The sequence below is a fragment of the Bactrocera neohumeralis genome, chromosome 2 (assembly GCF_024586455.1).
Source record: "Bactrocera neohumeralis isolate Rockhampton chromosome 2, APGP_CSIRO_Bneo_wtdbg2-racon-allhic-juicebox.fasta_v2, whole genome shotgun sequence".
In the NCBI taxonomy this organism is placed as follows: Eukaryota; Metazoa; Arthropoda; class Insecta; order Diptera; family Tephritidae; genus Bactrocera; species Bactrocera neohumeralis.
This window is the reverse complement of record NC_065919.1, coordinates 71461402-71476945: the sequence shown is the minus strand read 5'-3', so window position 1 is coordinate 71476945 and position 15544 is coordinate 71461402. Positions and strand designations below refer to the sequence as shown.

Here is a 15544-nt window from a genome sequence, read left to right as displayed (position 1 = left end):
ATACGACATTTGCAATACAGTTTTGTGCATAAATATAGCAGTGTTCACTTGGATGAATTTACTTGTTTACGGATTTTTGCCGATAATATGAGAATTCAGCCAACATCGTGTTATAACGCTCCCTATTGATAGTTAAGCTATTTTCTGCTTCATTTCGAAAAAAATAACGCCGGATGATGTCGCCATACCGCACCAAACAATTGCGTAACCACTCGAGGGCTTTACCTATCTCTCTATCGATTATTTTATTTGTTGATGAAGCCATTAAGTTAGAAACAGACCTCATCTGAGAAGACCGTGTTTTGCGCGCAGAGTTTTTACAGTAGCCAAAGGAGAACGTCATTATCGCTCAATACGGACTTCTAAAGCTTGCAGAGAGTCTGTTTTATTGCAAAAGACCAGTGACTTCAAATAACCCCACAAGAAGTAGCCTAATGGCGTTAAATCACAACTTCTTCGAAGTAATCCAATTCACAACTCTTGAAATAATCGAGTTTCCGAAATTTTCTCGCACTAATTCGGTTCTTGCACGTGCTGTGTGGCAGGTAGCCATCTGGTTGAAACCAAATGTTCTCTAGATCAACTCCCACCAATTGCGGTCATAAAAAGTTGGATACCATCGTGCTGTACCATTCTCTCTGTACGTTCTCTCCATTGACAGTGTCCCTATTTCGAAAGCAGTATGGACCGATCATTCCACCAGACCATCAAACAACACCAAACTGTCAATTTAGGTGAATATGTTTGTGCATGAAAAATTTGTGGATTTTCTTCTCATCGGAATCGACAGTTCTGTTTATTTCCGCATCACTGAGATGAAAGTGAGCCTCATCGAAGAAGATGGTTTGCTTAAAATAATAGTTACCCTTTTCAAGTTGGTCCAAGGCAAAATCAGCAAATTCTCGACGTTTGGTCCAATGACTTCAGTTCTTGAGAGAGAACAATTTTATTTGGATGTAAGCTCAAATCCTGTTTCAAATTCGCCAGGTTGTGGTTTGAGACAATCCCAATGCTTGATAACGTCCTGAAATCGACAAATTTCGGTCTTCAGCAACACTTGCCTGAACAGCAACAATATTTGCAGTACTTCAAGCGGTTCTTTGCCTTATTGGCACTTGAATATTATGTAAAGAAAATGTACGCTTGAAATTTTCAACGATTCGACGATGGACGATTAATACAACAATGCACGAAAATGTGCAATTAGAGAACAATTATTTTGATAATGAAATTGAATAATTTGTAAACATGGTTCTTGAATCCGAATTAAAACTAACTTCTAATTATTTTATTCGGAAAAAAGAATTCGAAATGAAATTTAAGTGAAATTGCTACTGCAAATTTATCAGATGCTGCCACTGAAGCATATGTCAACTCGCACTGCTACTTATATAAACATAACTGTATGTGTCTCCTTAGGTACACAGAAATCAATTTACACCATCAATAAAGTAACGGTATATACATTATTCACTTCTAATAACTGTATCGGTATTCTACGAATCAATTTGCTGATTAAATTTTTAACTACAAATTTTATATGTCAGCCACATTTAAGTAAGTTACCTTGCTCTTTCTTCGCTTGATTATGCACCAGCAGGCAACAACAAGTATTCGCTTGTACTCTCGTGCTGAGTGGCTATGAAACAGGTCAACAATAAGCTGGCCAATACATGCAACGTGTTCAATAAAATTTTACACTTTTATGAAAACAAGCAAACACACGCACACTCACACACAAGCTAGCGAACAGATTCAGCGCAAGGATGATACACTTCATAAGGACCCAGCAACGGAATTTCAATATTGATAGTAAAATTTTATTTTATTTTATTTTTCTACTTCATTACAAGTGCCCATCCACAAACACAAGCGGCTATGCAAACGTCAAGGTTCATAAGTACAAGCGGGTGAGAGGGAGAAAGAAAGGCAGTGTGTGGTTCGCCCTGTGCGCCTTTGTATATGCAAGAATAACGTAATATTGCAAGCTGCAAGTGTTGCTTTCAAGTTTCCAAGGGTATTGTATTCACACACGCGTATATAGTACATGCGGACTTTAAAGAGAGGGTACACTTGTGCATACTTTTACAACTACATATATAGTATGTACATATTAATGTAGATATTACAACTTATTTGTATATACATACAATAATAGACTGTGTAGGGAAGAATTTTACTAAGATCATCAAGTTTTTATTGATTACAAAATTTTAGCTTATTATGCACTCAATTAATAAATAATATAGAATAGGGTTGTAAATAATATATTAAAAAATTAATATTTGAATGCATTTTTTTTTTTAATTTTTTAATACCGAAAATCTTAATTAGAAATAATTTAAAAATTTGAAATCTCAAAATTTACATTAAAAAATCAAATTCTAATTTCTCATCCAAAGTTTGCGAATAAAAAAATTCGCAAATGCGCTTAAAGTTGTTTTTATACTTAAAGTTAAGAGCTTTAAGGGGTTATATACAGTTATAAGACCGAAAAAAGCGAGTTTTCCAGATTTTTTTCTGAGAAGCTTTTTATCCAAAAACTTATGCACATATTATGGTATCTTTCGACTGTATTTTAAGACTTAGTATTAGTAAAAGTAATTATTTGGAAAGGAACTACAGCTGATCTCCGTAAGCTCCTGCTCAAAACGACATGTTTTGCGACCACTATATCTCTGAACTGAATCCTCTGAAATTAAAAAACAAACAGATTTCGTTAAAGTAATGTTAAATCTAGTAAAGCAAATCGAAGGGATAAACAAAATAAATTTTTTTGACGAATTGGCGATTCTAAAACAAAAATAAATTTTGACCAAAATTTCGGAATTGTTTATAAAAATATATTTATTGATTAAAAAAAATTATATTAATTACAAAAAAATATATTTAAAAAGCTCGAGTTAAAAGTCTCTAATTTAACGGCTAAACCGATTTTGAAAGCACCATTTTGAGGAAAACGCGTTTTAAGTTTGGAATGCACTCCAATGCACTCTGAAACACCTTTTCAAATTTGAGTGTAACTTCGAAAATATTCACCGGAACGATATAAAATTTTCTGTGTGTATTCTTAAATTTTTAACCGGAATTTCGGACTTTCTTTAAACATAGAGATTAATGAATATACACATACAATTTCAAGTTGATTAGAAAACTGCGCAACTCAAAAAAATCGAATTTTGCTCAAAACTGTTATCATTTCAGTCCTTCTTCATACAATCGAAATTGTACAAAAAATGCTTATAAAATTAGCAGAAAAAAATCAAATTGGAATTGCAGTTGTCAAATCATTAAAAATTGAGGTATGCAAGGGCTTCGCCAACTAATAGCTATTCACATATATTCTATCAATATAAGTACATATTTGTATGTATTAACCTATACCAATACCTTTGCGTACGAAAGTAAACATGTATGTATGTAGGTGCAGCAATTGGATTAATAATAACGGTAGAGTTGTACACCACATAAAAAATAATCTCTTTGTTAGTGTAAATTGAAGCAACAAAATTAATATTAGTATCACCAGCATGGTGGTTACATAACTGACCCTCAAGAAAGCCAATGTCACATACTAACATGCACAAGTATGCACGCATACACTGCAGAGTTGCATGCTCACTTACAGCACAGTTTAATGACAATGAGTCAGTCCAGTTGGACGCAATGTTGTATGCAAACAATAAAATTTGCTTCGGTATGCCACTTTACGGGGCTAAACACATTAACCGTTGCGTATATACTGCTGTGCAAACATAAATGTGCTCCAAGCCAACTGCGCAACAGTTGAAAGTTCAAGTTGCTAGTTTGTTAATGGAATACAAAAGTTGTGCTTGGAAATGAAAAGCAAAAAAAACATACACAGATTAGTAGGTAAAATTCATATAAAACATTTTTAAGTTTTGGAAAACGAAGGATGTTATAAATATATCTTTAGGTTACCTTAACTGCTGTCTATAAATTTAGCACACAGGTGGAAGGAACTCTGCCTAAAAATATATTCCATTGGAAAAATGCTGCACGAATTTAATATTTCTGTTTATGTATTTATGTGTATCTGTACATAAGCAAACAAGTGCTAAGTAGAATAGATTATACCTTTGGGGATAACATCAAACATTTGTGCTGGATTAACTGCAGCTTTCTTAGCACAATTTCCATGATAGCGCAGACATTGGCCTTATGATTTGCTATTTTTGCAGAATCTATATTATTATTTGCTTGTAGGTACTGCTCTGTCTTTTTCATATGAGTATCAGATACTAAGGTTTGAGTACATAACCTCTTAACTGAAGGGTCAATTATTTCAGTTGGGCATATACATATATACATACATATATTATTGATTTGCTGCATACAGACTAACACGCACTAATCGATTATTCACATCATCGCGACCTTTTCATTAACCTTCGCCCATTAATTGAAACACCGCTCATTAATCACTTGAATTCCACCATTTAGTCTAGCCAGCAATTTAATTTTTAGGGTATTTTGAGACATCCAGTAATTAGCACGAAAATTTGTAGACAACAGATTATTTGAGAACCCTTGTCAATTTTGATTAACAAATTTGCTTTTACACAGCGGAATGCATAAATAAAAATGGAATATTTTAAAATTTTGACTGATGACCTTAAAATGGAATTGTAATATGTAAATTGGAATAAAATAAATTTTGATTTGATTAAATTTTGATTTGAATTTTTTTCTTGTACATACCTGGTATTGGCCCACATACACGGGGTATTATTTCTAAGATAGCCGAACAAGACGGGTCTTCGAAACATAACTGGCGCGCCAAAATACAATTAAGTATAGCAGAGGCCACTTTTATGTTAGAACCTGCAATTAGAAGGGAACAGAAATTTAATAAAATTGTGTAAAACAATAGAGTTTGTAAGAATTTATTTAAATATGTAACATGATATGTAATAACCAATGCGCAGATAATATTCTTCTAGCGTTCATATCCAGATAACGTAACTATTATTTTCCAAGATCATCGTTCACGCGATTATATATGTGTATTTAATAATCACTTTATATAAAATAAAATGCGTAAGACATAATACACCTTAACGTATCTCTTCTGCTTAATAGTTCAGGGGGAAAAAGAAACAAATATTTTAAACAACGGGAAGGATGTGAAATGTCAAAGTCAGGGCAAAATAAGAAGAAGATCAGCATTCACAATAATTTCACAAACCTCAAACCAGAACGTATATCATATACAGAGAAGGTTCACGAATTAGACAGAGAACTTAGATGTTGTTATTATGTTTTCAGTTTCTCTGTTTCAGCTATGATAAAAAATAAATAAGATACTTTTTATTTAAGTTATACAGAAATTCTGTTTTATAATCATTTGTACGATTCAAAATAGAAACCAACCAAATTGTTTTCTCTTAAAATACATAAAAATGTCAGAATTTTGTTGGCTTCACCCTGTTAGCCAAGTTGCAAACCTTGCGCGCCGTCATTATTTTTATTTCGTTGCGCAGGCAACAACTATGCCGACTTCGACGTTATACGCTTATTGACATTCCGCAAAATCAGCTGTGCACTGGAATATTTATTTACTTTTATTTCGTGATAAAAGTGAATTTTACGTAAAAGTTTCATTTCAAAATTTAATACAAAACTGCCAAAATCTGTGTATAAAATGGAACTCGATCCGGATATTGTGAAAGAATTTGAAAATCTCGAAGTGTCTACTGAAAAACCAACTGAAGAGCAATTACGTGAGTTCGACGCAGATGCGCCATTGCAGGTACCAGCCAAAACGCTACATCCCACTTATTCGACGATACCGAAATTTTTTCATGCGCCACCGCCACAAAACAATGCACTGCGTCAAAATCTGCGCAAAGAAGCACAATCCCTCTTTCTACAGAAACGCTCACAAGAATTGCTGGATAACGATGAGCTCGGCGCATTGTGGACTTTGCTGGAGAAACATTGCACGCAAGTAACGCCTGTGGGACAGCAACTCATCTGTTATGATGACTACCAAAAGTTGCTGGAGGCAGTGAGCACTAAATGTCGCAAATATTTGACTGCACGTCTCTACGCCAAATTGCAGTGCCATTCCATGTATCCAGGTAAGTGGATGCAAGGCGCACGAGTGATTGTGTGATTTTGTGCCTAACAAATGTTTACGATATTTTGCAGGTAAAGTTGAAATCGTTTCCATCTTCAATTATACAATGCGTAAAGTGTGGCTAACACAGGGTCGCATTGGGCTGTCGCTCTACGATGAAATCGGCCAAGGTTATTTGCGCGAAATCGATATGGAGAATTATATTATTGATATTATACCGACATTAACACAGATCAGCAGTTGCGTGCAACCTTCTTTTCAAAGTTTCTATGTCTGCACGGTGGTGAAAAAGTTTTTCTTCTTTCTGGATCCATTACATACAGGGCGCATACGCATACGCGACATACTCGCGTCGGGTCTGCTCACCGAATTGCTAGAACTGCGCGATGAGGAAACGCCAAAAGAGTCGCAGGAGCAAAACTGGTTTTCTATGCCGTCGGTGCTTACTGTTTATGGCAACTATTTAAATTTGGATAAAGACCATAATGGCATGCTGAGCAAACAGGAGTTGGCCGGTTATGGCTCTGGCACACTGACGTCGGTCTTTCTCGATCGCGTTTTCGATGAATGCCGTACTTTTGATGGTGAAATGGATTATAAAACTTTTCTCGATTTCGTTTTGGCGCTTGACAATAGACACGAGCCGCAATCGCTGCATTATCTCTTTCGTATATTGGATGTGCAACACAAAGGCTACTTGACGGCGCAAACGCTACATTATTTCTTCAAAGGTATACAAGAGCAAATAAACGCGGTTAATGCGGAAGCGGTGAACTTCGAAGATTTGAAGGATGAAATATTCGACATGGTAAAGTCTAAGGACCCATACAAAATTACACTGCAGGATTTAATCAATTGGTACGTAGTGCATGTGTGTGCGGTTGTGATATCTACTCTCATTTCCTCAGGCTGGCGCAACAGCATGTTATCATCATTTATTAATTAAGCTTCATTCTTCCTGCTATTTATTCCAATTTCCTTTGTCATTGCAGTGGCCAAGCGGAAACTGTCGTGTCTATACTCATAGAATTTCACAAGTTCTGGGCATACGAAAATCGTGAGGACGGCTCACATAACGTTTAATTTCAACGCATTCAAATAGTAACTTAATTATAAGCCTAAGATATTATGTAAATCGACTTTAGATTAAGGCTATGGGCTATGCAGACAGAACAGTTGAAAGGCAGAGCAATCACTTGTAGCACGGCGTTGTGCCGCTTGAACAATAAGACTTTGAATATGTAATGTGCTGCCATTATTAGGATATTCACTAAGCAGGTAATAAGTATCGAAAAGGTGTAGTTTCGACATTTACTCTTAAGTGATTATATTTATACACAACAACAACAATGAACATTCCAGCAAAACGCTACGCAGTAATTATTTATATGAAAGTATTTCTGTTTGTTTGTAGTTTTGTTGATTAGCTACGGCCACCGGATTAGTACCAGCGCAAATTGTGGCTATCGGTCGTAGCAGCGGTGAAACTAGTTATTTTTCATAAGTTAAAATTAAAATCCGACCGGCTTTTGTGCCACGCGTGTACCGTTTACGTTTTTAGTGTTTTGTTTTATTTTATTTAATGCGCCATTGTGCGCGCTGCATATTAGTTTTGACTATTAAGTAGCTTTTATCTTAATTTTTTTGAAGTACTTAAGTGTTTGTGTATGTGAGGCTTATTCAAACCCATGCACAACAACATCACCTGTCTTTTACGCGCTCAAATAATATGTTAATTTTAAAGATGTTATACGATTAAAGCTTAAGTATTAAAATTTTAGTGCAAATTTTAAAATAATTGTAAATAATTATAAATCGCATTACATTTTAAATATACACTATTATTTATATTAAAAATAATATAATTTTCTGCTAATAAAAATTATTAAATGCATACTACGTACTTAAATACAATACAACAGTTCGACGCCTGACATAATTTTTTTGTTCTCCTTTACTGGCGTAGACACCGCTTATGCGGTTATAGCCAAGTTAACAACAGCGCGCCAGTCGTTTCTTCTTTTCGCTGTTGTTGTAATGGTTATCTAGTCCCCGTTAGGATGGTAAGATTCAGATAAGTTATCGAGGTCATCCAGCGGTACGCCCAGGAAACGTGCTGTTTCAATGGGGTTGGACCATAGGCAGAGGAGTGTCAGATGTGTAGGGTTAGCTGGGCATGCAAAAAGGAGGCTAGAGTCATGTGAGCACTAGCTTCCTGGACATATTTGATATATCAGGGTCGATGCTAGATAAGTAGGAGCTTAACTCTCGATTCTCGCGTCAATTCGAGCTCGTCTTCTGCAATGGATGACTCCAAGTACGCCATTCACACTGAGTGGGAGTCGGTGAAGGTGTTTATGGCTTCACTGTGAATGGCAGTCAGTGCATGTCTGAAGCTAATTGTGTCCGAAGTCTGGTCGGCGTGCAGGTGACTGCAGTGATGATTTCAACGAAAACACCCCAGCAGAAACTGCTTGGAGAAGAGTTCATTATGCTCCTTAACTGGGAGCATACAGGCTTCACAGTGTAAATGTTTGATAGGAGACATCCCGTTATAATCCGATTCCCACGACAGCCGGTACTGCGCTATCGGGATAGACCCGGATTTTATGCGACCAAGGGCTTTTGCGGAGATGTAACCCCGTTTGAATCAATAAGTTCTAGATTTGAATCTTCATTTCGCTATTTGGCGCCAATTTGCGGTAACAAGTGCAGCTGGGTTTCTTTTATCCAGCCAAAGACTTGTAACAAATCGGCAAATTCTTCTTCAATTCTGCCGCTACAATAAAAACAAGGGAATGATGATGGGGATTTAAAGAGTTTGCTCTTGATATCAATATCTTCGGCGTATGTCAGCAGTTGTATACTCTTGTAGAAGATTGTAACTTCTCTTTTCAGCTCTGCAGCTCGAATTATTTTCTTCAGCAGCAGGTTGGAGAAGTCACACGATAAGGAGTCTCCTTGTGTGCAGCCTCGTTTGGTATTGAACGGTTCGGAGAGACCCTTTCCTAGCTTTGCCAGGATACCAAGTTGAGATATAGCGGCATAGAGACAGTTCCTTTTCGTGCTGTCGAAGACGACTATAAAATCGGAGAAGAAAATATGTCTTTTAAGTATATGGGGCCTAAGGGAAGTATTGGTCCGATTCAACACATGACATACAGACATATCATTATAAGAGAAGGATTATCCCTTAATTTCATTTATATATATCATACACTGACCGACGTTTTCGATCAAAAGTCAATCATCATCGCTGAACATAACTTGGCTCGAAAACGACGAAATTTTCAAGAGGCCATAAAGTGGAGCGATTTTGCTTGGAAAGATCGAGCGGCTTTAGTTCTTGCAAGCTGTATTTTGTACGCTTTCAATTTAAGATCTCGACGTAAAATGCTTTAAGTCCTTCCATACGTCAGTCCGAGTCCCGTTATATCAGACTAAGTGGTCCGTAGTTTAAGTTAGATACCAAATATGTTGTAGATCCATTTATAATCTAGTCGAAAAATGAACATTGAATCAATCCGCAATTTTTCTCATTTCCTTATTTCCTTCAAGTTATGGAACCACTCTGTGGTAAGAGTGTCTAGAAAAAAGAAAGCCGACTACTTACAAGTCCGGTATTATATTTGGTATCCTTCTCCGCTTTACAATGCTTTATTGTAGGCGTCAAATGCAAATGCAATCTAACCTCCCTAGGGTCTTATGAATATTTGCATAAAATTTTTAGTAACTGCATTTTTACGGCTCAATTTTTTATGGAAAATTAACAATTCTCTTGTGCATTTGTCATTTGAGCCTTTTGAAACTTTAATTACGAACTTTTATCTCGCGCGGAAAGCAGATTTTGTTCTAATTCATGACCATTGAAGGATGTTAAGCAAATCTTGAGCAAAAAAAACACTAATAATATTCACGAAACCTTTTTTGAACAAAAGTATCCACCGTAATACATACATACGTATGCAAATGCATATCTCCAAGGACAAAAAATATATTTTTTTTTCACTGCAAAATGCTAACACACGAGGATGAGCTTGTAAGTGAACCGTACCTCCGCACCGCAGCGGAGCACACCATCACTCGAAAACATTTATAAAACATACATTTTTCTACATAATTTTTTCGGCAGGTGCCGCACACACCTTTATACATATCTACATTCATACATACTATGTGACATATTTACAGAAAGACGGGCGTGTGAATAGGTGTGCAAATCAACTGGCCGCGAACTGCTGTCCGCTGTCCACTGTCGACCTTCTGCATTCCTAACTGTCCGCCTTTCATTTCGTTTCGGCATTCGGTCATACACACACTTGACGCACAGTTCATTTTCTCCTTCGCCGCTCGCGTGTCTTCGCTGCTTGGTCGGTTGGCTGTTAGACAGGTCCGTCTGTCCGTCGGTCTGTCGGTCCGGCAGTCTGGCTGTCTGCTCGGTTAGCTTGTTGTCTGTGCTGTCGTTTGGCGTTTGTCAGCGTGGAGGCGGCCGCATTCGGGTTTTATCTGCTGCTTTTCGCATGGAATGTGTCCAACTGTTTTTATATGTCTGTTCATGTGTGTGTGTGTGTTTGTTAATTCCTGTGCACTTCTGCGCCGGCCAAACTTTCATTTGCAACGGCAAATGGAAATCCAGCATATGCATTAACAACTCCTGTTGGCCCAGCCAGCTCAAGCCCGGCGGAATTGCAGCCAAAGTTTGAATCCTCAAGGATTTCCGCTTTTGCATAACTAAAATGTGTGCACACTCGCGTGCATACGGAAAAACTCGAAATTTATTCACAACAAACAAATTGCAACTTTGCAGTTCACTTTTCAAATTTGTTCACCATGTTTGACTCGCCGCCGCCGCTGCCGTCGACTCCTACCCTAATCACCTCTTCAGCGTGGCAGCTCTCTCTCTACGATTTGCATTTTTGGCGCGCTCATTATCGAAATGACCGTTTGCGGATTAGACCCGTTACATAAAAACTCTCGAAGTTATGAGAAGTGTGTGTGTGTTTTTTACTCAGTTGACGTCGGCAAAAGTTTGGCTCAGTGCAACGGAGCTCTGCCTAAAGTCGGCATAATAATTTTTCTCTTCAAACATATCAAACAACATGTATATTTTGGGTGGTGCTGTTTTGGGAGAGAGTGAACTTGTTTTTGGGGAGGTAGGTGGATTGAGACTTCCAGAAACCATACATACCAAATGGTGTTTCTTAAGATAGCCTGGTTCCTTCTTTTCATTGTGGGTGTTTTTTACGTGGCGGGTCCCAAACCCAGCACACAACTCTGGGGAGGGATGTTTCGCCTGCTCACTTTAGCTCGCCTTCAAACGGTTGTTTATTGGTTACCCAGATGATGACCGGAAGTCGTGAGCTGCTTGAACCATTTGCATAGGAATCATTTCTGGCGACTCCCAAGTGAATGGCGCTCAGAGAACTTTCCTCACTTGCGTGAATAGAATGAGTTTTTTAAACGATTTGAAAACGATTGACCTTCCTGAGAGCGAAGAGCTCCATGGATCTCTTATGATTTATCTTCGGCCAGAAGAACTTTGCCGTCGCACAGCTGCTAGTAGTTGGCCAGAGTTGGTTGATTTAGTCTGAGGCTCAATCAGTAGTGCACCACAAGAAGCCAGCGGAGCTCATTCCCGTCCCAGCAAGTTCATCAGCCTAAGTTTTCTGCAATATCGCTGCAGCCAGGCAGCTAAACCAGTCTAATCGGAGGATAACTCGTTGATGGAGGTGAGGAATCCAAACATCCTTTCACCAGTCTTGAGTGCACAGTCAGCAAACTGAAGACTAATATCGCTGCTGTACTATCAGAGTGTATAGTCGTCACTCTAAAGAAGGTTGTGCCACGGAGCAGTAGTCTAATGCTGCTTTTATGACAACTACTTTCGCCAGAAAGACGCTGCAGTTGGCAGGAACCTAAAAAGTTCCCAAGAGTGTACTCGTAGACCCACCCTCATCGCAATCTTGGACCCATATGTAAAAAATAACATCCTTGATCCTTTTCGAAGCTAACTATTTTTTTTTTAAGAAAAAACACAGAAACTTCAAATTTAGTGGGGAATGTTTATTACCATTCGAAACAACACAAGATTACCCTTTTCAAATGTTGGCCGCGGCTACATCTCAGATGGTCCATCCATTGAGTCCAATTTTCGATGACTCGTTCGAGTATTTCGACTGGTAACTGGCCAACGAAACGTGTGTAGTTTTGCTCCAAGTCCTGAATAGAAGCGTTATTGTTCGCTTTACATATCCCCACTGGAAAAAGTCTAACGGTGTGATACCACGCGAGCATGGTGACCAATCGACCGGCCACCGTGAAATTATCTGCTCACCGAAGTGTTCTCTCAATAAATCCATTGCAGTGGTGGCGTTTTGTTGAAACCAACTTCAATTTCAGGCATTAAATAGTTGGTTATTAAGTTGCAATAACGGTCGCCATTGATTGGTCATTGGTCTCTTCGGTCGAATATTATACAACAATTATTACTGGATCTCAGGATTGATATGATGTGACGAGTAATACACTTAGTAGACCGATTATGATGATCATAAGTTGGGCGAAGCGCTTAAACATATTCTTTACAGAACGTGAACTTTCGTAATGCTTACAATATCAACAGTGTTCCCAACGACCTAGAGGCCTATAAAATACCATTCGTTTAAGATTCAAAAGTCGAAATGTCCAACCAATACTTTAAAACTTTCATAAAAGCAAAATAAAAATCACTTCGGCTTTTGCCGAAATTGGACGTAGACATTTGCCTCCTGCCTCCAAAGCGCCACGCAGTCAACGCTCTTGTTGTGTTGTGGCATGCGGTTTTGTACTTTTGGTTGGTTATTCTGGTAGGTTTTTGTTTTATGAGCGTGTACAACAAATCTACATGAGTCAGCCGATATGATGCGCATAAGCGGGTTAAAGTAGCATGGGCGTGTGTGGGGGAGTGTTTGAGCCAACAGCTGGGCGGTCGGCCATGAGACAGCTACAAGGCATTAGTTTGTAAATGTTAAAGTCGTTATTATTGTGGTTGCTCACAACAGATGAGTTTTAACTGCCATTGTTGTTATTATTGTAAACTTTATCAGTTTTCATTTTCGCTAGGGGTTTTGTTTTTTGTTTTTTATTTTTATGCTCTTTGCTTTAGTGTTTGTGCCGAGTCATGGTATTTAGCAAAGTACTGCAATTTGACTTGTTAAGCATTATGATGGCGAGGCTTAATAGCTTCGAGTGTTGGTGAATTGTAAAGGAGTAGCCGATTGCAAATAACGTAGTTGGGAGCAAATTTATTGTGTATGCGGATGTACATATGTTAGTGGAAGTGGACCAGTGGAAGTGGGAGTAAAACTTTGTAGACGTGATGGAAGTCGAAAATTATTTGAGATTTTTCAACTAATTTTATGCTTACGATTATATCAATATCCTCATGTTAAATTGTGAAATTAGTGGAAATTGGACCAGAACCACGCCTACTATCCGTATAACACAATTTTAAGTTCCTTCTAATTATTTCACTTTACAGTTGGCAAATTAAGCACCAATGGATATATATCTGCATAATATTTCGCGCAAATAGTGCCTTGTGCCATCTGACGTCCAAAATTGTCGAAATCGGGCCGTAATATGCCAAGTTTACTGATACCGAATAAGTGAACCTCAGTGTCAGTGACTGGTTTTTTATATAGGTCCGTTTGCGAGAATTATTATTGAAATTTTTTTACGATAATAATGTGCGCTTGTATCAAATATTCTCGATACTACCCCTAGCTCAATCTCAAGCTTACAAAACTACACCAATAATAACACCTAATGCCATTTTACACATACCTGGCAGATTCATTGCTGCAAACTGCGCTCTAAGCCTCAGTGCCGCTGAGTTTATGAAGGATACGAATCAGGACACGCCGAAATTATTTTCTTCTTCAACTGCATTCCTGAAAACTTGCATCACGGCGTTGCAGAGACTATTATTGGCTGCATTTCCCATGCTCACATACCGACGAATGATGTTTGGATAGGGAGGAGTCGCTGGAGAAGAGGCGAAGAGAACTTTTTCTCCAACGGGTTGAAGTTAGAAAGGAATGTTGGTGTGGCAGCTCTCCGTCAATCTTAGCTTTAGCCCACCGGATCACTGTGGTTTTTTTTCAGAAAGAAGTGGCTACTATTAAGGTGGCAACAGACGCAGTCCTATGAAGTGCAACCAATTTTAGGGCGGTGAGCTTTTACACCGACAGCTGAATGGCAATACTAGCATTGCGCTCGCTAAATGTGTGCTCAAAGTTAGTCAAGGAGTGTCTATACTCACTAGAAGTAGCTTCAAGCTACTTAATCATCAAACTCGTTTGAGTGCCTTGTTACAGTGGAATTGCTGGCAACTGCAAAGCCGACGAGCTGGACAGAGGGCGCTTTTGCTCCGTTCACATTGGAATGGGACCAAGTGGGATCTCTATTGGCATTTTGCGTTCTGGCACTGGATCTCACGTGGCTTAGCAGGCGCCAGTCGACGACCCCATTCGGTGCGATTGCATTATCCTTTTGGGCTAGAGTAGAACACAGGAGAAGTTCTGTATTACTTTCCCTTAGCAAAGTTCATCTTAGGGCCATCATAACGGTTTTTACAGGAAATTGTTTAATAGGCATTTATGTGGTTAGTCTAAAAATCTTTACCGATGCAAAGTTGTATCAAGGAGGGTTAGGTGGAAACATCTACACAGTCTGTTACACAATCAGTTCCGTCCTTCAGCCTTTGCAAGACTGAGGTTGAAACGCTTCGGCGGGCTTGCCTTCGGCGAACCAAAAGACATAGCAGAAACTGAAGTTAGCTGTCAAAGCGCTTTGTCGATTTGTAAGAGTATTATGATCTATTATAAAGGAATTTTAGGTAACACAACGAACCGGCTTTCTAAGCTGTCTAATTGGGATCCCTGTTTGAATCGATCTCATAACCTAACTTAATCTAAGCCAAAGCTCTAACAACTATACATACTTAATATAAGAAATATTTCGAGCTGCAGAGCTGAATAGAGAGTACAATCTTCTATAAGAGTGAACAGCTGCTGGCGTCCGCCGATGATATTGATATCATTGGCCTCAACAACCGCGCCGTTAGTAATGCTTTCTCCAGACGATCTTCTGTTATCAAAAAAACAGTCGCGACTTGGTTTCCTCGTCACTGGTTCCCTCGTCACTGGCAGTCATAACTTCAAAGTCGTAGCTAATTTTGTTCATTTTGGAATCAACATTAACACCAACAAGAATGTCAGACTTCAAATCCAACGCAGAATATCTCTTGCCAACAGGTGCTACTTCAGACTAAGTAGTCAATTGAGAAGTAAAGTACTCTCTCAACGAATATAGGCCAAACTCTACAAGTCACTCTTCATCCCCGTCTGAGACAGAGGCATGCACATGGACGAAGACAATATCTGATGACTAGGCGTTACG

General features: G+C 38.4%; 2 protein-coding genes across 6 annotated transcripts in view; one reads left to right on the top strand and one right to left on the bottom strand.

The window, feature by feature from the left end:
* The window catches only part of LOC126767522 (uncharacterized), a 617976-nt gene that overhangs the window by 96979 nt on the left and 505453 nt on the right, over window positions 1-15544 (bottom strand). For all 5 annotated transcript variants that reach the window (XM_050485002.1, XM_050485009.1, XM_050484998.1 and 2 more), the window contains one exon: window positions 4723-4845. In XM_050485002.1, coding sequence (XP_050340959.1) covers window positions 4723-4845 — 123 coding nt within the window. The remainder of the gene's footprint in view (window positions 1-4722; window positions 4846-15544) is intronic.
* On the top strand, window positions 5559-7997 carry LOC126767576 (serine/threonine-protein phosphatase 2A regulatory subunit B'' subunit gamma-like). The gene is made up of 3 exons (XM_050485035.1): window positions 5559-6104; window positions 6175-6961; window positions 7096-7997. Exons 1-3 carry the CDS (start codon window positions 5666-5668, stop codon window positions 7184-7186), a joined length of 1317 nt encoding a protein of 438 aa, XP_050340992.1. The 5' UTR covers window positions 5559-5665; the 3' UTR covers window positions 7187-7997.